Raw genomic sequence first — 24837 nt, 5'->3', positions numbered from 1 at the left:
TGCTGTTTCTAGAACGTTGTATAATGTACACTATACATTCACTTTCTAAAAATGTCTGCTCAAAGGGAAGGCTGTTGCCTCTCTCTTATCTCATGATCCGTGGTCCGCAGTGGAGCCTACTGACTGCTGTTTTACTGGATTCTCCAATGGACAGTGAAAGATGGGAAAATCCACTTCCTCTAAGCCCAGGGTCATGTCCCCAGCCAGCTAGTCTGTGAAAGAGCAGGTGTTGATTTCCTTCCTGGAGGCATGTCCTCCCTGGGGCAGTCTGTCCCTTCACTCCAGTCCTTCAGTTGAATGGCCTCCCTCCCTTTGATCTTGGGTGATTTTCTATCCCAAGTCCATTCACCTTCTAAATGTCTTCCAGAGACCTTGGTTAAATCTTTCATAGCAACCCACCTGTGTGAAGTGGGTCACATTCAAAACAGTACTGATCTTACCCATTTCCTCATTAATCCATGAACAAATGTGAAGACTCCAGCAAAGGTATCAGCTGAAATGCCTAAAATGTACTAGGTATGATGTGGGGTATGTGATCTTATCACACACCTTTTCAGGGAGACAGACAAGTAAGGAGTGATAAGACAGTGATGTAGTCACAATAAAAAAGAAAAAAAACACGAGGCAAGGCCAGTGCAGATGACTCTGTTACCAGGCATCTCCCAGTGGGGCTTCTGCTGGGTCTAGAACAAAGTGGGTAGCCCACAGATAGCACAGGTAAGGACAAGAAAGGCATAGTTAAAGAAACTATGGTACATCTACATAATGGAAAACTATGCAGCTGTTAGGAAAGATGAAGTCATGAAATTCACTTATAAGTGGGTGGACATAGAGAGTATCATGCTAAGTGAAATGAGTCAGAAAGAGAGGGACAAACATAGAATGAGTGCACTCATTTGTGGAGTATAAAATAACATGATACAAGACTAACACCCAAGGACAGTTAGAGACAAGGACTAGGAGGCTTGTTCCATGGTTGGAAGCCTGCCACATGAGCTGGCGGAGAAGGCAGATGGGATAGAGAAGGGATCACTAAGTCAATGATGGTTGGAGGGATCACTCAGGATGAAAGATGTATGCTGAAAATAGGTAAAGGATCAAACACGATGGCCTCTCAGTATCTGTATTGCAAACCATAATGCCCAAAAATAGAGAGAAAGTAAGTGGTAAATTGTCTGCCATAGAGGCAGGGGGAGGACTGGGATGGGGAGGTGGGAGATACTGGGGACACTGGTGGTAGAAAATGTACACTGGTGGAGAGATAGGTGTTTGATCATTGTATGACTGAAACTCAAACATGAAAGCTTTGTAACTGTATCTCATGCTGAACCAATAAAAAAAAGGATCAAATATAGTATTGCATTTCTTTCGTGTCAAGAGGCCATGTGAAGTTTAGCCAGTCTCTCTGTCCGGTAGTGGGTTTCCCAGAAGTTCCTTTAACAGTAACTCCCTGTTGCCCCAGGCATCACCACAGTACTGACCATGACCACCCTCAGCACCATCGCCAGGAAGTCTCTGCCCCGTGTGTCCTATGTGACAGCCATGGACCTCTTTGTGACCGTGTGCTTCTTATTTGTCTTCGCTGCCCTGATGGAGTATGCTACCCTTAACTATTACTCAAGCTGTAGAAAACCAACCACCACTAAAAAGAAAACATCGGTAAGTAGCGATGGCCAGGTCCTCCTGGGAAGTAAGTGCCAGGTTTGTCTGGGACAACACAGAATGCTCTAAGTAACTACGGGACAAGATACTGAAAACAGAGTCATTTGAATAGAACTGACTACAGCACCTTCAGCCTCTGCTAAAATGGCTTCTTGTGCCATAGAGTTTGCTTCTAACAGAGATGTCTTGTGGTGCCAATTTCCATGGCACTCTTCTTATTTTTCCCTGCTTTTTCTTGCAGTTATTGCACCCAGATTCCTCGAGGTGGATCCCTGAGCGTATAAGCCTCCAAGCCCCTTCCGTATGTATAGGGTTGCAGGTGAAACTATTTCTAAGCCTGGGTTTGAAAGATATGATATTACATGGAGTAATGCAAGTAGTAATGCACATACGTTCTTCAAAATAATTTTTCACTGTTTTTAAAAATATAACCTAGAAAATTTCAACGAACAGGGAAAGTTTCATCCTGATTCTTCTGCACATGTATTTCTGAATTTCCGGGCCATTTATATAATATATAGACATACTTTGGGGGAAGTGGGCAGGAGTTAATTATGATCTATAAATTATTTTAGAATCAGTTTCATAAGTCCAAGTTTCTAAGTCATCAATCCTATCTCACAGAGTCATATTTATGATTGCTTCATATCTCCTAATTGATGCTCAGGCCATTTTGATTGGCCACTGGACATCCCCCCTTAAGACTCCTGAGACTTAATACAAACCTCTGGCAGTACAATGCCAGGCCAACCATTTACTTGGCCTTTGCAAATGGTATTCCCACCCTCTCCAGATCTCCCCACAGTCAGGTCTCAGGACCAAACAGTAAAAGAGCTTCTGCCCCCACCCTCCCGGCAGTCCTCTGATTCTCAATGAGGCTTGCTGCATTCCACTTATTGTTGATATTTATTTCATGTTTGTGCATTGCTCATTGTCCTTTGACTTTAATTGGAGATTATTTTAAATACTATTCTATAGCTTTTTATGTCTTTGAACTTTTTAAAGTAGCAACGGTATGATTTCATTCATATAAAATGATGTTTACAGAGCTACAAATACAAGGTGCTGGGGACATGAGCCAGGTTTTGTGCAGCTTTTCACCTTTCTAGTTGTCAGTCAATATTTCACTGCCACTTCTCGTGTCTATTTTGACATGCACATTTTTGTTGTCTCAGGCTGTCAACTTTACCGTTGTGTCCAGCATGGAGACACTCTCCCCGCACCCTCAGATTTGCCTTTCTTTCAGGGAGGTATTCTGTTCAACACTCTGCTCTGATTATCAACTCATTTCATCCTCCCAGCAGCCCACTGTGCTTTGAGGAAATGGAGGTGTCCTACAACTATCCACCAAGTTTGATCATTTTTAAACACATCTCATTGAGGCACCTGGATTTTTTTAACTTTTCCCTCTCTCCTCTCTCCCTCCCTCCCTCCCTCTCTTCTCTCTCTCTCTCTCTCTCTCTCTCTCTCTCTCTCTCTCCCCCTTCCTCCCTCCCCCCTTTGCGCATTATGGTTTGCAATGTTGATACTGAGAGGTTATCCACAAAATCCCTTTACCTACTTTTAATACTCAGTTCTTGCCCAGAATGACCATTTCCAGCTATTATTTTCATACTGGTCTCTTCTCTATCTTACCTATCCTTAGCCCCCCACACACTTGTGGTTAGAGCCAACCATTGACCAGTCCTAACCCCTGTTTTCCCTGACCATGGGTATTAGTCTTCTACTAATTTTTTACATCCCACAAATGAATGCAGTTATTCTATATCTGTCCCTCTCCTTCTGACTCATTTCACTCAGCATGATACTCTCCATATCCATCCATTTATAGGCAAATTTCATGACTTCATTTTTTTTCTTAAGAGCTACATAGTATTCCATTGTGTAGATGAGGCACCTGGATTTTTAATATCTGGCTTGGGTAGACGCTAACTTTAATGAAACAAAATTTTTTAATGTGGGGCCAGAGAGATAGTATAGAAGGTGCTCACCTCATATGTGCTGGGCTCTGATGGAATTCCAGGTATTATACGTGAGCTCCTGAATAAAAAGCAAGGAATATCCCCTGATAACTGTAAGCTATAAGCAGTCTTCACATTCAAAAAAAAAAAAAAAACAGAAACAGGGAGGTTGGGGAGTGAGGGGTGTAGGCAGAGGGAGATATCTTTAAAATGCTGATGCAAGCACTTTGACCATGTAGCAATTTTCAGACATAATCATTACATGTGCCCATGTACCGATCAGTGGATTTCAGTTCTTGTATCATAAGTGGCTTTTTAAGTGCGAATCAATCAGTAATTGTGTATCGTGCCCATGTCAGCCATAAAGCTATTCATGGCAGCTTTGTTGAAGATGAGTAGTTAAATCATTTAACAGCTGTGGGAAGCCACAATGGAGAGACAGTTTTTGCCAGCAAATGCTTCTAAATAGCAGCAAAGATGTCATGGGAAAGTGAGGGTCAAGGGGGCCTGGGTGACAGAGAGGAACTGACAGAATAGCCAGAGGCCTGGAGAGTGCCTTATCACACACAGCCAGGGGCCGGGATGGAGGAAGAAATGTGGGCACCCTTGATGCCAGTGGCAGAAATGATATCGCCACCAAAAGGAAGACTCAGGACCAGACAGGTGTTGGAACATCATACGACTGAAACTCGATCATGAACAATTTTGTAACTGTATATCTCACAGTGACTCAATTAAAAAAAAAAAAGAGGAAGAGTCCCCGAATATAAGGAAATTTCCACCAAACTACCAGAAAAAAATAAATTCGTTTTAAAGAGGAAGAGCTAAATCAAAATCTTAAACATTAGCATTAGCAGAGCCATGTAACCTTAAACTACAATTTAAAAAATTAAAGATACATAAAAGATAAGAGGGAAGGAGTCTCGGCCTTGACAAAAATTCACAGAAAAACAATTCACAACCAAAAAGGCCCCAGGCCCAGTGAGCAAAACCAGTGAGAATATCCTCAAGAGCAAAAGCAATGAGAATATGTCCTCAAGAGCAAAAGCCATGAGAATATCGTCATTGAAAATATCCAATAGTAGGATAGTTACCAAGTAGCCATTTTATTTGATCCAGTTGATCCACTTGAAACTTGATTTATTCCCACTCTGAAGAAACAAAGGACTCTTCCATCACAGGAGGAGGCAGACAGGATGGGAAGCTGTGGGTGACAGCCCCGCCCAGAGTCTTTTGGCCTCTCCCCCCAGGCAATGCTAGTAGATGGATGCCCTTTGGGCATATGCATGTGTCTGGAAACACACCAGAGTCCAAAAGGGACACGTGAGGCCTACACAGGTCACAATCTAGCTGGGAGGAAGATGACTTCAGAGACTCATTAGTTACAATGATAATTTTGGTCACAGTTTGAAACTGTCTGTGACAAGAGAGAGGAACACTCTAAAAGCACGCTTAGGCAGCCAACAAACATATGGCTGTTTAGGGCTTCTACTATTCGGGATTTTATTTCAATATTGTTAAATGGAACTAGCTGTGTTCCCAAACCATAAGGCATAAGGAAAGCTCTCTGAATTATAAGGGGATGGGTTTCAATGATTAGGGGAAGGGTTGAGGGGAATTGGAGACCACACCTGGCAGTGCTAGGGGGTTATTTCTGGTTCTGCTCTCAGGAATTATTCCTGATGGTACTCATGGAACCATAACGGATGCTGGGCATCAATCCCAGTTTGGCTGAGTGCAAGGCAAATACCCTCCCCACTGTCCTATCACCCCAGTGTCTGCTCAGATTTTTTTTTGTTTCTAAAAGAAGATATGAAATATACTCAGAAAACTTGGTGCTTCTTTGCCGGTGGCCTTAAGTCACCCACCCCTAGTTTCTTCATGAGCTGTCCTCACCCTGTCAAGCCCTCTGGGAGTCATCTTCCTTCGTCATGACTGGACCCTAGACAGTACACTGATTGGAAGATGTGAATGAATGAGCATCTGGTTAAACATGATCAACACACATGCAGTCCTTAGCTGAAAACAAGGCAGGATGTTTCCCACCAGGGCTGGGTGAAAAGAGGCAGGTTCCCCAAATGCACTGGCATGAAATAGCGACCCTTCCCTGTGACGTTTGCACCCAGTAGGTTTAAGAACCCTGAGCTGGTCAGAGCGCACCAGCATGGATAGCAAGGCTTCTCGCCAAGTCTGCTTCCTGGCCGGAAGGATGGAGTCATACTTCCCTTTCTGCTGCTGCCCAAGAGAGCTGAATGATGAGGTGTCTGCAGGGCTTAGTCACATGTGGCCCCAGCACACCTCCCTCTAGCATGGTCCTCAGACACCAGCCATTTAAAGAGGACCCCCACTCAGCACTAGACAAGCCCAACAGCTACTTGCTGGTATGAATGTACCCAGCTGTGAGTTCAAAGTAGAGGGAAAGGGAAAGGAGTGTCATGCATGTCTCCTTGTAAGAACAATAAAATCCAAGATGCATCCTAATGCACTAAAAGTCAGCCAACCTCTGGCCAAGGAGCCAGCCAGCCCATGGGCAGCTGGATTCCCTGTGCTCTCACCATCATTCCAGGCTCCCCGTTTCCACAGGCAGGCTCCCGGTTTTCCCCGGGGACAGACACAGTGGAACCCAAACACACTGTGGCCCTCGCTGTGAGCAGTCTGAGGTTCACTTCTTTTGCATTGTTCAGTCAGATTTTCAGAAGCAGAGCCTCTTAACAATTTAGTCCAGAATCTCTGGCACTAAAGAAAAGCCCCATAATGGCCCACAGAACAGGCAGTCTGAACAGAGAGGCTGGTTCCTCTCTCTAGAGCACACATAATCCTCGCTCCCCCGCCCCTTGTCTGCCCCACATTGACTTTTCCATATCAAGATGGGAGCCTGGGGAGGCAAAAATATAATTTTCCAATCAGACACATTTTTGGCAATGTTCTGGAGGTGTCATGCAGACAGACACCCCACTCTGAGAGCTAATTTCTTTTTGCTAAATCTCATGCCCCAAGAAGTTTCTCTCCTACTCTCTTATGTAATATAAAAGAATAAAATATAATATACAGATGTATAATAAAATATGAAATTTTATATAATAAAATATATATAAAATATATCTTACTCTTTAATAACTTAAGGAATAAAATGCCCAGTGTATCTCTCCACATTCAACATATGTTCCATTTGACGTTTAAGAGATAATATGGGCTATGTACATATTTACTAAAAACCGGGAAATGCAGGTAGGACTGAGACTTTAACATCCAAGTCACAATGAAACTGTTTACACCTTCTTCAGCAATAATCTGAGAAAGGCAAGTGGAGAGACAGTTCAGCAGGTAGGGCATTTGCCTTGCATATAGGTGACCCGGTTTCCATCCCTGGTGTCCTCTAGGATCCCCCAAGGACCACCCGCATTGATCCCTGAGCAGAGAGCCAGGAGTGAGCCCTGGTAGCCACCAGGTGTGGGCCCCCTGCCAAAAAAATCTGAGATATGCATGCCTTGAAATTCCATTGTACATCATGTACTTGATTTGCAAAGATCGGATGCCTACTATCCATTGTTTGTGGGTGTGGCATTGTCCTCCATCTGTTGGAGAGACAAATATGCCTATTGCTTGGCTGACCCTGGTCTGTCTAGTGCATCTCAGGACTGTCCTTGTCTCTGCAGAACTACTCTCTCCTGGACATGAGGCCACCCCCTGCTGCAGTGATCACGTTGAACAACCCCGTGTACTGGAAGGACTTTGAGGAGGCGTGTGTCTACGAGTGTCTGGACGGCAAAGACTGTCAGAGCTTCTTCTGCTGCTACGAGGAATGCAAATCGGGGTCGTGGAGGAAAGGCCGCATCCACATAGACATCCTGGAGCTGGACTCGTACTCCCGGGTCTTTTTCCCCACCACCTTCCTGCTCTTTAACTTGGTCTACTGGGTCGGATATCTGTATCTCTAAATGGCCACTCTTCACAGCACTAGATCCCTGCCCCCCAACCCCCTTGGCCATCAGTCCCCCCCAGACCAGTAGTGACCAGTCGGAGCAGCCCGGAAGGACATGCTCACTAGCTATAAAGTCACCCCTTAACCTTCATGCAGCGCGGAAATCCGCGGCAAATACTTTGATCGTGTACTTCGCACTCACACATGCGCGCGCGCACACGTTTCTTGAGTGTCAAGTGATTATTTTTTTTCTTGCTAATTCTTGAATGTGTCCTGTGGTGATGTTTACAAACGGTGTCTGGGTATTTGGAACTAGCTGATGATTATCCTAGCTAAGAAATCTGTAAACATGCAAGCAAACATGTAAGCAGCTCTCTCCGCCCCACCCTGCTGTCTCTTTCCTCTCAGTCCTGAGCACTAAAGCCCCGTCGGGCAGAGCCCCAACACTCATCCTAACCCTGGCCCCGTGTCCCTGGGCCACCTGAGTTCAGTGGACTGACTGCAGTGAGTTTTGATGCAGTCTCCCCTCTGGGACTGCTCTGGCACCATCATAGCCCACCTCCCTTCATCCTAGGCCTTGGTTGTACCTTCATTACCCACAAGTGCCCTGTTGAGAGAAAAATTCTGATTTTCAAAATTCTCATATTACTGAAATGAACACTGCTGATTAGGTCTAAAGAGCAGAAAGTGACCACTTTAGTACACCATGGCTGACAGTTGAGAGGAGTTGAGTTCTGGGTTGGTGAATTAGTTGAGCTTGAGTTAACATTTCAGCCTAAGAACTATATCTTACCACAAAAGGCTCAATGCCAGGGTCCGGGACTGGCTGATATTATTGTGAATTCAGTGATTATCTTCATCTTGCAAATATGTATAGAACATTCACAAGCCTTTGTCTTGAAAACATTCAAAGTGTGAAAGAAATGTAGATAGAATTTTAAAATTTTCTTAGTGAATCTCAATTTTCAAATCAACTCAACTTTGGATGCAAAAAAATGGGTAGTGGCTATCATCAGTGATCTATTTTGATGAACAAAACTTATTTTATACTCTGAAATATGAATACATAGCAAAATCCCAAAGAAATAGCCCCTGAAATTATTACTCTTTTGATATTTTTATAACACAAAACCAACTTGCTTCTTGAAGTCAGTTCTCTGTTATAACTGGATTCCACTGTATACTTCACAAGGCTCTTCAGAAGTTTCCCACCGTAGATAGGGAAAAAAAATTCTACTGGTTCATTAATAATGTTTGACAGCATTGTCAAAATTTTGCTACTTTCAGTGCTTCTCATCTCTTTCATCCAGAAAATTGCATTGATCTTATTGGAAATCACAGCAATTTTATCTTCATTATCAGCTGTCCATACTGTTATTACTCAGAAAAAATATAAAATGTAATATGTAGAGAAAGTATATGCTGGTTTCACAGGCATTACTGGGCACATACAGATCAGAGCATGAAACTAGAAATGCTAAATTCAATGGATCTATTTTTATTGACAGCTTCACATAGACAATGAATGCAGATATATCCGGATAAAATCACCAAGTTGCCCAAGGTGTAAGCTCTACACTGTGAGACTTTGAAGCTCCTGCTGGCTTTAGAATCGATCAGTTCTGAGTAGGCTGCCAGCTGGTTGACTGCTTAGCAAATCCAACGTTAAAAAGTAAAATAACAACAGCTATTTGTGGAGACACAGGTTAAACCTATTGGCTTAAGTGAGATTTCTGCTCTGTTTCTGAATTGGGCTACTAGTGGAATTCTGTCCCTTATGCACAACCCCATATTCGAATACTCTTGGTATGTATGCCTGGAGAGTTCCTGATCAAAGAACCTCCACAGACCCCACCAGAGTCCCAACGAGACCTCTGAGGACAACTGGCGCTTCCCAGGGATTATTCAAACAATATTTCAAACATTATGAATTTTTTTCTTTCTAAAATTTTTAACCATTTTAAAAGTTCTGGAATTGGGTAAGGCACTTGCAAGTAATCAATCCTGATTCTGTCCTCTGAGAACTATCAGGAGTGAACACTGAACACAGAACTGAGACAAAGCCCTGAACACTGCTGGGTGTGGCCCAAAAACAAACAAACAAAAAAACAATTTAAAAAGTAGTCCTGAAGAGAAGTAAATTTTCTAATAACATTCTTCTTGGGCAAAAAATGACCCAAACACATCTTTATAATATATAACTGGTCCAATTTTCTGTTACAAAATTTTTACTGATGTCTCTTGTCCCAAAGCCACTAATGGACATGATTGATAACCCTTGGAAAAGGATACACATCTTTAGGATGCTTACTTAGCTGAGAATCACAGATCATGAGACCCATAGCACTAGCCTGCGTGCCTTGACCCCACAGTCTCCGCCTGGCTCACTTTGCAAAGTGAACTGTATTTCCAATGGTTGGTTGGCAGTTGTGGGGAATTTGTCTGAATCTCTTTATCCCCAAGGTGTTGTAATGTTCTTCTACTTCAGAAAGACTCTTGCACTGGGGAGGCGGCAGCTTTTCCTAATAAGGGGTCCAAATTTCTGACCTCCATAATGAGAGACTGTCTGTCTCAGTGTTAAACAGTATTCAGTCTTCTTAGCAGGAAGAGAAGGCATATCTCCATAAGTGGATTAGATTTTTTCAAATGCCTGTCCAGAGCCTAGAAAACTACAGTTTCTGAGAAGTCTCAACACATTGGTAAGAGCAGAGACTCTCAAATACTGGACAGAAAAGGGTAATGTCACTCTAATTTCCTCTGGACCCAGCAATTACTGCCCTCAATTTACCCAACGCATGCCTTAAAATAACACACAGAATTCAAATAATATCCATCTTATAGACTTTCCAGTCCCTGTGGTCAGCTATATTTTATACCAGGCTTTATTTATCCCTTAGACATGGAAGGAACATGGATTTCATTTCTTTACCTGCCAGTTATTTCCTGATTTTTAATATCATCATCAAAGAGCAACCTTCTTTCATGTTGGTTCTTTGACTGAGGACATGTTTGTCCTTCATAGAAAAGAATTTTCTAGTCATATCCAGAAAAATGGAGCCAAATTCAATTCATTGCTGGTGAGTGTCGATAAAAGAATTTTCTAATCAAGTTCTCTGACCAGTCATCACTTTTTCAGTAATTCTTAGTAAACATGTTCAGGCATGTTTTCTGCTCTGCAGAGTAGCATGCTCTTTAAGTAACTGGTAGCCCAATTTGCCTCATGAATGTTTGCCCACAAGTACAAACATCCTTCCTCTAAAAAGGATGAAAGGGACATCCTCTCTCTAAAGGGCTAAAACACAAATAGACAAAACCTCTTCTTTCTCAATCATTTAACCTGGATGCCAATCATCAGAAATTTTCTGTGCAGACTTGAAGACTCCTAAAAGGTCTGCAACCACAACCCTGTGTCCACCACATCAGTGCTCTTAAGACACAAGTCATTTTGTGCTCTTGGCCCCGAGAGAGAGTACAGTGAATAAGGCACCTGGGATGACCCTGATTTGTTCCCCAGCACCCCGTATGATCCCCTGAACACCTCTGGGACTGATCCCTGAAGTAGATCCCTGAAGTAGATCCTGAAGTAGGTCCTGAGCACAGAGCCAGACGTGAACCCTAAGCCAGAGGTGGCCCCAAAACAAAAAGATAAATGACCTTCCGATTGTCTTCAGGGTCCTGCATAATCAGTGTTTTTGCTGAGAGTGAGAAGCAATTGTCACATATAAAGTGGCTTGTATATGAATTATTATCGTGATTTCCTTAAAAATGAAAGTTGGAATCAACTGAGACCAACATTTTTGGTTGTAAATATAGTCTAAAATGTTTCTTTTTCCTCAGATTTACCTGTAGAAATCATCCAGGTTCCAAAGTTTAGCAATGCCTCCACACCATGTTATCTGTCACCATCTTCAAAGAACCAAAACTGGGTCCAGCAAAATGAGACTCCTTCTAGAATTCTTTGCTGGCTTAGCTTTCATTATCTGTGGCTCTAGTGGTAGTAGGGTGTTTGTGTGGCCCCTTAAGTTTGGTCTCTAACATCAGCACTGTAGCACTGTCCTCCCGTTGTTCATCGATTTGCTCAAGCGGGCCCAGTAAAGTCTCTGTTGTGAGACTTGTTGTTACTGTGTTTGGCATATCGAATACGTCATGGGTAGCTTGCCAGGCTTTGCAGTGTGAGCGAGATTCTCTCTCTCTCTCTCTCTCTCTCTCTCTCTCTCTCTCTCTCTCTCTCTCTCTCCTTGCTGGGCTCTCCGAGAGGGGCAAAGGAATCGAACCTGGGCCGACCGAGTCAGCCACGTGCAAGGCAAATGCCCTACCCGCTGTGCTATCAGATACCCCCAATTATTATATAGCAACCCCAGCACCTGAGGACCCCCTAAGTACTAAGAGTAGTTCCTTCTATTACAAAAAATAGATCTCTGTTATTAAAGGGCAAATAATTACAGTAAGATGACATCTCTGAAAAACTAAAAAGTTTGTTGATTTCAAATATTTGATTGTTTTTGAAGACAGGAGATTCAGGAATTTGCACTCCTGCCTTAGAAGGTAGCAGTTCAGGGTGTCAGCCTGACCTTACCCTAAAAGTGTTTCCTAACATTCTGCTTCTTTCTTTTCCAATGTGTCTTCTACTAAAACAAGGCTCTGGTTGTTCCATGTTGTCAATAAAACACCTTCAACCACTTATTACTCTGCTCACATTTAGGGGGAAAAAAAACAGCAAAAATTTAAGCAACTTAAATGAATCAGCTCTTAATAATTAGTTGAATAGTCCCTAACAAGTTTTTAATGTTTTGAGTTAGGCAAGTGGGTTTCTCAGATTGTAACAATAGGAACATGAGCTGGAAAGTAATTAGGAAGACAAAGTATTAGATGGGTGTGTGCACACACACACACATACAGCAAATACTGAATGTAGTGCTCAGGTAATTGAGGGAATGTGAATTGTTTTGCTTGAATTATCCAGATAATCACCTACTTTCAACACTTCATTTTTCGCTCTTGTAAACACAGCAGCAAGTTTTCCCTGCCAGGGAGCCTGTTCTACAAAGTGGGGAGATAAGAAAAGGCTCCCACAGAAAGGAGAATCTATAGGCTGAGGGCTTCACACTGAGCAGCTGAAAGATTAGTAGCCAATTAAATCCACCAGATTAGATGGTAGCTACTGGCTGATTAGGGTTTCTTTGCTTTTCCCACCAACCACTTTTCCACAAAAGGATTAAAATCTTCATTTGCCATAAGAAAAATCCAAGCACTGTCAGATGCCAACTAGGGGGTGGGACTGGGGCAAGATGCTAAAGTGCTGGATTTGATGAAATCAAACATTTTTATTGTTGACTGTTAGTATTTATACAGGACTATTGGAAGAAAGTTTTATAAAAGTTTTATCACATACATTTGGCTGGACAGTGGGACTGGCCAGCCTCTCTGTGGCTGTGGCAATCCCAGCTGGCCCCTCCAACAGTCAGGTGCATGTCCCATTCGCTGAGATCACAGACTGCCTAATGCACCAAGACCCCACATGATGCCACACAGAGTGAAAAGTGTAGCGACTTCCAGCATGACTGAAAGGGAGCACTGTAGCACTGTCCTCCCGTTGTTCATCGATTTGCTCGAGCGGGCCCAGTAACATCTCCATTGTGAGACTTGCTGTTACTGTGTTTGGCATATCGAATACATCACGGATATCTTGCCAGGCTTTGCTGTGCAGGCGAGATACTCTTGGTAGCTTGCCAGGCTCTCAGAGAGGGGCGGAGGAATTGAACTCGGTTGGCCTAGTCTGCCACGTGCAAGGCAAATGCCCTACCCACCTCACTTACTGACTGCATGTTCAGACTGTCAAGATATCATGGCTGACTCATAGAAGAAACTCCTGAATCCTCCACATCATTATCATTATTATACTATTACTTTCACCACCCATCATTGCATCATCACTCCCTTGACATCATCACACCCATCATTACATCAGCACTACCCTTGACATCATCACACCCATCATCACATCACTACCCTTTACATCACACCAATCATTGCATCATCACTACCCTTGACATCACCACACCCATCATTAAATCATCTCTACCATTGGCATCACGATCACATCATCTATTTATCCCTCTCCCCATCACTGTCCTCACAATCACCATTATCACCAATACCATCCTCCATGTCCCTTTTCATGTTCCATTATCAGTCTTCAGCCATTGATTCAACATAAATGTTTAATATCTTTTTCTCAGCCAAAACAAAAGCAAAATCTTAATTAAGGAGGTAATGGAAGATGTGCCACTAGTTTAAATCTGTGCTTGCCCAAATCATGCTATAACTTCTTTTTGTTCCAGAGTGTCACCTACCCTGCTTCCACCTGAATTTAAATTTTTATTTGTTAGTTTCCTCCACTATTTTTGTTTTCACTGCACTTGACTTTTTTTAATTCCCTTTCGTAAAGATAATATTTCAATCTGCTAAGAATTCTATTCCCTGAAACGGACGCGTCTCTGCACACTGGAGGGTATGTGAACACAGAGGGACAATCAGTGTGATTCTTACTAGACAATTGTCCTAGGCTTTTATGTCCCTTCATTTAACTGGAGGGTTTTATTTTGGGCAGACTGTATTACCTATCTAGAATATCTCATCAGACCTTTTTAAGAGACATGCTCAATCATTCTCAACCTTCAAAATAAGCAATTTTGTGCCAGTTGACAATGTTTACATGTTAATATGCTTGTGTAATTACACTTCTTTCCTTATGCAAGCAGGTCTGAGAGAAAGGTTTTGATCCTCATGAGCACATGTGTGAGGACAGATTTGAGGAGAACAGCAGTTCTCAGAGATGGGGCCTGGTGACCATGTGTCTCCGTGCAGTGCTGTGTATATTTATATCTTATGTACCATGGTCAACCGGGACAACCTACCCACCTGTGCTTTGCTGTTTCCATCCCACAAAGTAGCAGAAGCAAGTAGGAAGGGAAACCTCTGCTTGGTGTCTGTCTATGGGAGTCAGGATAGCTGCTGGCTAAGCCTTTGGGAAGGCAAGGGAAGAAAGCAAGACCAGAGCAGGGAAGAGAGAATGACTTGACAATCTATATTTCATAGAAATTTAGAACACTTTTTTTCTTAAAAAACAAACACTGTCAAGCTTCAGCTTAAGGTGGCAGATGAGTTTGTTCTGGGATCTGAATAAACACTCCTCACTAGAGCCAGAGACTCATTTTCACCCCGGGGGCCCATGTGAGCAAGTTATCTATCATTTGTGCTCTGGGTTCATTTTGCCTGATGGGATTGAAGTCGTTCTTGAGGTGGGAGTACGGGGGCAGGCGGCACAGGGACAAAGGTTCCTCAGGGCTGGGGAATGATGGAAAGACAGCAGCAGCACCCCAGGAGCTGGGCACTGGGAGTCCTCCCCAGCTGGGGGAAAGCATGCAGGTGCAGAGGAGGAGAGAGTCTTCCAGAATCTGAACTCATCCTGCAATGGGCTGTGCTGGGGGCAGGCAGGGTCCCTGAACTTACTGGAACCCTCACCCTTGGTCCCCCGTGTCCTTGGAGTCTTCCCCCAACCTCTTCCCCACCCCACCCCCAACGCTAGTCAACCAGCTCGTGGCGTCCTAGTGAAATGGGGACAAGCCTGCGTCCCATGTGCCTTGGTGACCCAGGTGGCAAGCACCCAGCTAGGTCTACACGTCCTGCAGAACCACCACCAAGGGCCACACTCTATGGCCACGCCCTCTTATGACCAAGCCCCCGATGACTGTGTCCCTATTGGCCACACCTTGATGCCATCCTCCTTGGCGACTGTCCCTATTGGCCTTGCCCGTGGCCACGCCCCTGGAGACTGTGTTCTTATTGGCCACGACCCTGAGGCCACACCCCTGGAAGCCACGTCCCTGTTTGGCCACGTCCCTGTTGGTCATGCCCCTGTGGGTAGTGCCTGCTGGGCCGGGCAGTCTCTGTCTTTGTACCGGATCTTTGTACTGGGAACATGAATAAACGCACTTTGTTGTCAGAAAGACGCTCTTGGGCTGCACTTCTTCCTGGATTGGGGCCCGGGAAGCAAACTCTGTGTCACCTTACTGCTTCCCAGGAGTTTGCCTCGTTGAAAGTGGACCAGGACAGCAGTCTGAGTGGCCCTGCAGAACTGACCCTAGCTGCTTTGAGCAGCTGTACCGGTCAGTGCCTCCCCCACTGAGGACTGAAGGTCAGGAATGCATTTGGGGTTAGCAGGCAGGCTGCAAATTCGAACCCCACAGTCCTGCAACTGCCCAGCAGTGGCCGGAGGGAGAAGGGTCTGTGCTCCATCCACTCAGCCACCTCTTCTTGGTGGACCCTGTGACCTGGACCTCTGAACCTGGGACAAGCTGAGGGTCCATCAGAGAATTGCTGCAAAGCTGTTCCCCTTTGTCCTGCCATTGTGGTCACGTGTTCCTTGATCTGTGCCAGAACTTCAGGCACTGTCGGAGAGAAAGACAACCACTGTGGAACTGAATTAGTGTATGCTAAGACGTTTACACACAGGGTGCTGGCTTTGCACGAGGTTGGCTGGGGTTCTGCCCCACTGGCATCTCAGAGGGTCCCAGAGCTTGTCAGGAGTGAACCTCAAGCAAAGAACCAGGAGTAAGCCCTGACTTCAGCCCCTGACTTCAGGCTACGAGCCCCCCAACACACACACACACACACACACACACACACACACACATCCCAACACAATCATTTAATTCTTTAGTGCATCACAAAGAAAGCATTGTCTCTGTCACCATTTTATGAATTCAAAAAGTCAAAACCCAAACAAAGGCAGCCCTGCTGGCAAGAAAGCTTGTGCTTTTTTTGGGGGGGGGGGGGGGAACGGGAGTTGGCTCAACACTATACACCTGTGAGTGAGGAGAAAGCATTTCAATATTGGAACTATGATCTCAAGGGCTTCAAAACACCACTGCCCAGTGACTACATTCTGCTGGTCAGTGCAAAACCTTGAGACGGGACGGAGAGATAGTACAGTGGGTAGGACACACGCACAACCCGATTATGATCCCCAGTATCCCATATGGTCCCCAGAGCACCACCAGGTGATTCCTGAGTGCAAAACCAAGAGTGACCCCTAAGCATCGTGGGGAGTGACCCAATGCTAAAGTAAAAATATAAAAAATAAAACCCTTGAGATTAGTGTACAACTGAGACATCAGAAATTCATTTTAAACATGTTTCTTTGAGGATTGGAGTGTGTGGAGCGGGTGGGGAAATATCTTCCAATCAACCCTAAGGAATGTGTTGAACAGCGCAGCACGGCATGCTGAGGTCAGCTCTCCTTAGCAGAGGTCCGCAGAAATCAGTAAAGCTACTCTCAGCTGAAAAATAAACTAGAGAAGGCTCTCTTGCTTGAATACTTGGATTTGGAAATTAAGAATCAGGCCTGCAGAGTTGGCATTCCACACGAAGGCTTTATTTCACAAAGTCTCGTGATCTAGGGAAGTTGGGGTTTAGAGCAACAGACTTAAAACACACCTCCCCACCCACACCACACACACACACACACACACACTACCACCACATACATCACACACACCACACACACAACTTGCATCACATACCACAGTCCCCCCACACACACCACGCACCACATATCACTGCGTCCTCACACACCATCACACACACTACCACATATATACCACCACACAATCACACACACATACACCACTACTTACACATACCAAAACTCACACACTGAACTGGTTTTGATTTTCTGAAAACCACTGAAGAGTTTCCCTGGACTAGTAGTTGGCCAGGGGACATTCTAACTAGAATCTTCTAGTTGTTTCAGGCCCAAAGCAAAGTTGCATCCATTCATAGCCCCACTCAACTTCTGCTCCCCCTGAGTCAATAGATCGATCTGAGGGGCAGGAGGAGATTGCAAAGCTGCACATCTTGAACATCTACCTTGAGACGCAATTCCAGGTATTAGAACCAAAAGGACAGACCCTCAAGTAGACTACGGTTAGATTCACTGGGAGTTAATGGTTTGGTTTTTTTTGGGGGGGGAGTATAATTGTTGTTGTTGTTGTTGTTGTTGCTATGTTGCTTTGTGGCCAAACCTGTGGTGTTCAGAGCTTATTCCTGGCCTTGCACTCAGGGATCACTCCTGGTGGGGTTCCGGGAACCATATGTGGTAACATGGAATGAACCGAAGTTTGCTGTGTGCAAGATAACTAACCGCTAGACTGTCTCTCCAACCCCCGGTTGAAAAGTCAGTGATGAAACACTCATGTGAAGTAACTGTTGAAAGCTGGATTCCTGGTGGTCTTCAGCTGAGCAAAATGTGATGGACAGCAAGTTGTGATGGACAGAAAACTGTGATGGACGAGATGCTGGGCTGGGTTCATGCCCATCTATGCACAAACATGGCTCTCAGGGGATTAGTGAGGGTGCGCCAGCATCTATAGGAACATCAGAGGCTGCTGCGGCTGGTGGAGGCCCCCAGGAACCTGGCTTCTGGTTTCTATGGGACCCTGTAAGGAGAGAGCAGCAGCAAGTGATGGAGTTTCCAAGTGGTACGTGAATGCACCAGGAAAGCCCAAGAGCAAAGGAGCACTCACATCTCCCAACCCGAGTTTCTGAAAGGTGCTGATGCAGCACGTACTGAGGGTGTGACTTCCAACAAAGTCTAATGAGCCCTGTTCCAAGTGGCCCTAAAGGACCAGGACAACAGGCTGGGCAAAATACGGATCCCTGAGGGGCCAAAGAGATCGTGCAGGGGGTTGTTCAAGTTTTATCCCTGAACAAAGAGTTGGAATAAGCCCTGAGCATAGCAGGTGTGGCACCAAAACAAACCAAAAAAGAATACAAGCAACTCAAAACAGAATTTACCTTTTAGGGAGATGTTTAGGCAAGAGCAAAGGACATTTATTTAAGGGCTCTAGTGGTCAGAGAGTAGCCCAGCAGAGTGACCCCAAAGAGGGAATTGTATCTAGTTGTGGGGGCACCCCCACTTACTCCCCTGAGGGAACATTATTTTAGGAATGTCGTCAGTCTGGGGTTTCCTGCTAGAGGTTTCACCGGTTACCAATACCTAAGTGGGAAGCCCATGTTTGGGGTCTCACATGAAAGAGGAATTGTGCTGGCTAAAGGAGGAAATTTGCCTGGGGACCTGCCCCCTGCCTCCATCAGCTTATGGCATAGGGACTTGTGCCAAGTCAGTGAATCTGAGGGGTGCAGAGTCTGTGCCAGGCTTATCTCTGTGGGAACTGTGGGCCTTTCCCAGTCTGCGCCCAACCATGTGTGTATGTTGGGGACTTGATCTTGTTGTGCTTCATTAGGCGACTTGACTTTATTGTGCTTCATTAGGGGTGTACCAGGGAAAGAGTCTCATGCTGACACAATGAGGGGTTGGGGATTCGGGTCACAGCCCCAGATGCAAAGAATCTTTGGGGAATAAGAAGTTAGGAGCCTCTGGTTCCTTCCCAACTGCTCAGCCACAGCGGCTGGGAACTGCCTCCCTGTGTCTTCAAGAAGGACCTGCTGTGTCTGACTGAAAAGGGGGAAATTATCACAAGCCCTAGTTATTGGTAGGTTCCGAATGACCCCAGTGCATAGCATCTCTTTGCATGAAACCATCCCCAAGAATCCCCAAGACTAGAATCGCTAAAGGGGCAGAGAAACAGCTCATCTGGCTTAAGTGCATGCTTTGTGGGCAGGAGGTGCTAGGTCCAGGCCCGACACCACAAATGGGCCCCTGAGTACTACCAGGAGCAACAAGCAACAAGGTAGAGTAGCCCCTGAACACGGCCCCCAACAATTAAGCAGAAAACAAGAATAGACTTTGCATCTGGTGGAATCTTCACATGTTGATTCTAGGAAGACAGTAACCTCGAGGTCCTTCCCCTTTGATGCAATATGATCTGTAGATATGTGTGCATGTTTGTGCATGTGCATATGTGAATCATTTACAAGCATGTGAATTTGCATGTAGTTATTGAATTTGTTTGAGCATGTGTATATATTTATGTGTGTATTATGTATATGTTTGTGTGTATTTATTTGGATATATACATGTATTTAAGTGTGTGCTTGCATGTATACATTTATTGTATATGGATATGATATGTGAGTGTGCCCATGTTTGTATGTACATGTCTACTCTACTGTGTGTGTGAACTAAGGTAAAGGTAAAGGCCCTCCCGTTGATCATCGATTTGCTCGAGCGGGCCCAGTAACGTCTCCATTGGAGACTTTGTTGTTACTGTGTCTGGCATATCGAATATTCTCGGTAGCTTGCCGGGCTCTCCGAGAGGGGCGGAGGAATCGAACTCGGGTCGGCCATGTTGGCCGCTTGTAAGGCGAACGCCCTACCGAAGTGCTATCGCTCCTCCTTTATCCTTTATGGGAAGAAGACTCTGACCACTGTCAACATTACCGAGAATGCTGTGATGAACACGAGAGCAGAGATATCTCTGACATCATGATTGGGCTTTCTTGAGGTGTGGGATGTGTATGTGCGTGCATGTGTGTGTAGGTATATGTGCATGCATATGTGCATGGGTCCACTTCAATGATGCTTGGCCTCAGCTTGACTACATGGCCTGGTGGCAGGCGCCAGTGCTGAGACACTTTCTGAGCCACCCTTGGCCATGCTGGGCACAGGGGCACATGCCATCCTGCCCCAGTCCTTTGAGCAATCTTCATTCTGTGATTCTGTATCCCAACACGGGGACAGATGGAATTTCTGAGCTTTGTTTTTGAGGAACCTCTCAACTGTTTTCCATTACTGGCTTAATGGGCTAGAAACAAGTGTTTTATATGGTAGTAATTGCTTGAGTGGTAACGACAAAACGTAGCCTGAAATCAGACATAGTGATCAAACCACTCCAGATGAACAGGTCACATGGTCTACAGACACCACCCCTCCTCCAGTGAGGAGCAATGGGACAGTCAGAAGTAGAGAATAGGCCACAGCTGGGTCCCTGCAGATGTGCCCGTTGGCCAGCGGCCAGCAATGGGGTACTTCACATTTCTTTCATCTGCTCTGCATTCCTGCATGCCAGGTTCGAATAAAGCATAAATCTCCTTACCATATGGACCAAATTTAGAGTAAAAACCATCCCCCCAGAGAACAAAGCTACAAAAAAAGGTGGGGAGTGATCAGAAGCCACCCCCATATATCGGTAGTGGCACTGGGCATTCTGAAAAATGCAGAAAAGTACAAATCTCCCAACGACAGGGCACTAAATTATAAAGGAGTTTAACTCCTACACATTCCCCCCAAGGGGGAAATTAATTGAATACACTAAACAAGTAAAGAACAGGCAAGGCAGAAAGAAACGATTGTGCGGGAAGGAAAGCTCTCTTCCAGCTGGAAAGGTTACCTCCATCCATTTTCTCATCACAAAGCCCCTTTTGCTCAGTTCCTGGTTTTCAAAATTCAGCCCCTGCTGAGTGTGTTTGTTGGGGGTCCTATTTCCCAGGAGGTTCCTAAGTGCCTCCCCCGACTTTCCAATTCATTGTTTCTGGAGTTGGACTCCGGCTCAGGCAGCGCATTTGTGAAGCAGTTAGTTAACCAAGCTGGGAGGGACGCAGAGGCGGGGGGTGGAGGGAGAAGGGAGGGCTAAACAAATCTTCATAGATCTTTCCCTCAGAGTGGAAGGGGGTGCAAATCCATCTACTCAATATGCAGATATTTAAGGCTGTGAAACAGAAACGTCCAAGACAGCCTTTATGTCAAAGACCTAAAAAAGGAGACGAGTCTCCAGCACATTCTCCCTGTTGGAGGCCAAGTATTGCCAACCTCAAACCCTCCCACCCCCATCTTGGAAACATCACCCAAGCTTCAAACAGTGAGCCTGGAGGAGGGGGTGCTGGGGAAGTGGGGGGGGGGAGTCAGTGTAACTTAGCAACTCACTCTGACAGAAGACAGTTGTTTCTTCTAGCATCATTTTAAAATAGCTCAACTTATGTAACCTTCCTCCCCTTGTCTCATGAAACCCACCCTTGAGCTCGAGGACTTTCTCAGAGCACGATTCAGTTCATAACTGACTTCCGGTCTCCTGATTACAAGTCCTCAGGGATCTCCGCCCCCTGGCCCCCAAGAAACTCCGGTGCTTTCCCCAAGTGTGGGACCTGACATTGATGGGAGTAGCGAATCTTCTCTGCAAGCCAAGGTTCTCCACACTATTCTCCAAGGAGACTAATCCCCCCATCAACTCCACGTGACTTCACTTGAACAGGGCTTTCTCATGTCTGGCTGGGATGGTTTAGCAGTGGGATCAAACCACCCCAAGCCCGCACAGAGGCAGATTCTTCTACACAGCTTTGTCCTTCCAATCCACTGATCAGAGAGTGGAAAAAGAGTGGGGTCACCCGTGGTCACTAGTGAACTTGACTTTGAAGACCACTGAGTGTGGTCACTCCTAAGAGACCACATGGCAGTCTCCTGGGAGAACACGGGTGTGTGGGGGGGGGGGGGGAGGGGCGGAACCAGAGTCTGTGTCACACAGGAACAGAACGATTAGACCACTGTGATCCAAAGACCAGAAAACAATGCTATACGACAGTTATACATACACAGCGGCAGCAGGCAAGAAGCATTTTGACTTATTAACCATTTTAATTTGTTGCCTAGTTAGGCAACAAATCATAGATAGAAATATATATATATATATATATATATATATATATATATGAGCCCGGCAAGCTACCAAGAGTATTCCGCCCACACAGGCAGAGCCTGGCAAGCTTTCTGTGGCATATTCAATATGCCAAAAACAGTAATGATAACAGGTCTCATTCCCCTGACCTTGAAAGAGCCTCCAATCATTGGGAAAGATGAGTAAGGAGAGGCTGCTAAAATCTCCGGGCTGGGAGGAATAGAGACACTACTGAAGCCCACTCGAGTAAATCAATGAACAATGGGATGACAGTGATACACCGTTACAGTGAATCATTTTAATATGGAGCAGGCAGAGGAGGGTGGGACTGGCAGTGAACCCTCAGGAAGTGATCAAACCAAGGTGGAATTTAAAGAAATGACACTGTCACTAGCCCTAAAGTAGCCATAAATATCCAAACACCCATGGCGGGGGGGGGGGGGGGGGCTGGGGGAATCTACTTTGTAGACAGAGGGACTCAGGTTGCTAAGACTAACTGGAGCCAGTGCCAGTCCAAGGCTGCACCCCTCTGAGAGGAGCAGCTCCAACAGGGCCAAGAGCTGTGAAAGGAACACGACGGTGGACGACGAAGAGTTCCAAGCTCTTCCACTGAAAAGGACCTCGCAAACTCTTATCTGCCGAGATAGCTCCATGTGTGTGTGTGTTTGGTGGGGGGGGGGGGGGGGGAGTTTGAGAAAAAACCTCTAAGTTTCACTTTTCAGAGGCCAGAGGCTGCATTTTCCTCCTTCTGGGATTCTCCCACATCTCAAGATGTTCCTTTCTTGTACTTTTTGGGTACCCTTGGTGGTCTCTCCTCTCTGAAGAAGTGCTTTCTCTCTCCTCCCTCTCTCTCTCTCTCCCCTCTCCTCAGTGGAGAAGGGCTCTCTCTCTCTCCCCTCTCCTCTTGTCTCCTCTCCCTCTCCTCTCTGGAGATACTCTCTCTACCCTCCCCTCTCCTCTCCTTTCCTCTCTCTTTCCCTCTCCCCTCTTTCTCTCCCCATCTCTTTCCTTCTCTCTCTCTCCCTCCCTCTCTCTCCATGTCTCTCACCCCCCTCTTCTCTTCTATCTCTCCCTCCTTCCCTATCCTTCCCTCCTTTCCTCTTCCTCTTCCTCTCCTCATAATCTCTAGACCTGTTTTCATTCCCCATTTGTCCCTGAAATTCTGTAAAGAACCCAGTCAGCAGTTAGGACAGATTGTCCTTCCCTTGCAGAGAGCAGTTCCTCATGCCAGCCTGATTTTGGTGGCTCCCTGAGGACTCGGTGCCAGGGATTACCCCCCTGCCTGGACATGAGGTGGGGCTCAGATGCAGTCTGCTGATTACCAAGCGGGTGGCACGCAAGCATCCAGGTCACACAGGGATTGATGGCAGACTTTCCCAGGGCATCCAGGCCCTTCCCCAGACGACCAGAGAGGAAAGCAGTAGACCCCCACTGCCAGAACTGTCACATTATTTCTCCCCACTTCACATAAACACAGTGTAACCATGGCAGCCAAACAATGATAACCATGGCAACTGCAGCACCTGATGCATCTTCTAAACAACAAAGCCAGGGGGCCAGGGAGATGGCTCAAAGGGCTACAGGGCAACCTCACGTGTGGGAGCCTTAGGTCCAATGTCAAGAACTGAGCCACAAATAACCCACCAAGTGGAAAAGAACTGTCCCACATGGCAACATCTGCCACATGGCAACATTCATAAGCATGTCAATATTTGAGAGGCATTGACCAACCTTGTCTTTCACTTTTGCCTCTAAGAAACTTAATCTTGTGGTAACTTTGAAAGGGGAAAATTCCCATTAAAATGTGCCAGACATCACCACACACATCACCTCCAGCTGAGCAGTGATTTTAATGATTAGTTCATACCTGGGAGTTTTTCGCATTGCAAAACCAAATGCACTGACTCCTGAGTATTTCCAGAGTTCAGAGTTGTCAGTTACCTTTTGAACAGGCCCACAGAGCAAATGAGCACCAGAGTCATACAAGATAATTGCCCTAATTACACACTTTTGAATTGATATTAGACCATCAGATCAAATACCAGCTTACTGGCCACCACCTATAAACCAAGAATCCCTGTCAAAGCGATTGTGTCGATGTTCCAGGGTTAATAAAAGATGAAAATGTGTGAGTGTGTGTCCATCCAGGCTCCGTGTCCTGCTGCATGGCCATTGACCAGTCCATGCATTCCTGTAGGCAAATGCTTTCCAGTATTTTGCAGCTTTTCCCCCATTTCAGTGCTACCATTTTTAATGTGCCCAGTATTTCCTCCCCTACTTCATTTGTGAGCCACCAGCGAAAGGAACAGTAAGGAGGAAAGAACAAAATCAATTATTTTAGACAAATAAAGCCAATAAACCCTTCCTGTGACCCAAGAATAGTTTCTTGTTCATTCTTGTGACCCAAGACCATAGTGACTGGGGCCTTAATAAAGCAAAGGCAATTTGGGGTCTCCAATATGTCTCCAAACACCCTAAAACCACAAGCAAACATCCTATCTTTTAGGATACACCTGATCTGCCTTATTTCAAGCCCAAACTCCTTGCTGGTTCAGAGGGACATATGAAAGCTGATTTTTCTGACCTTGGTGCAGATGTCATGGGGGTTTTCTACAGAGACTCACACCTTCTGGGGTCATGTTTTCCATTAAGAAATGACTCT

The 24837-nt window shown here is 45.4% G+C and overlaps 1 protein-coding gene across 2 annotated transcripts in view; it reads left to right on the top strand.

Annotated features, from left to right (window-relative positions):
- The window catches only part of GABRG3 (gamma-aminobutyric acid type A receptor subunit gamma3), a 449853-nt gene extending 442263 nt beyond the window's left edge, over positions 1 to 7590 (top strand). The window contains exons 8-10 of one of the 2 annotated variants that reach the window (XM_056124363.1): positions 1463 to 1659; positions 1904 to 1963; positions 7280 to 7590. In XM_056124363.1, the coding sequence (XP_055980338.1) occupies positions 1463 to 1659; positions 1904 to 1963; positions 7280 to 7561 (539 nt within the window). In that variant the 3' untranslated portion in view covers positions 7562 to 7590. Of the gene's footprint in view, positions 1 to 1462; positions 1660 to 1903; positions 1982 to 7279 lie in introns of both variants that reach the window. The other variant, XM_056124362.1, reaches the window with a different exon arrangement.
- The last annotated feature ends 17247 nt before the right edge of the window (positions 7591 to 24837 follow it).

Source organism: Sorex fumeus, unplaced genomic scaffold (assembly GCF_029834395.1).
Source record: "Sorex fumeus unplaced genomic scaffold, SorFum_2.1 ptg000051l, whole genome shotgun sequence".
Classification (NCBI taxonomy): Eukaryota; Metazoa; Chordata; class Mammalia; order Eulipotyphla; family Soricidae; genus Sorex; species Sorex fumeus.
The sequence above is the reverse complement of the archived record's forward strand: the minus strand, read 5'-3'. Positions and strand labels throughout refer to the sequence as shown.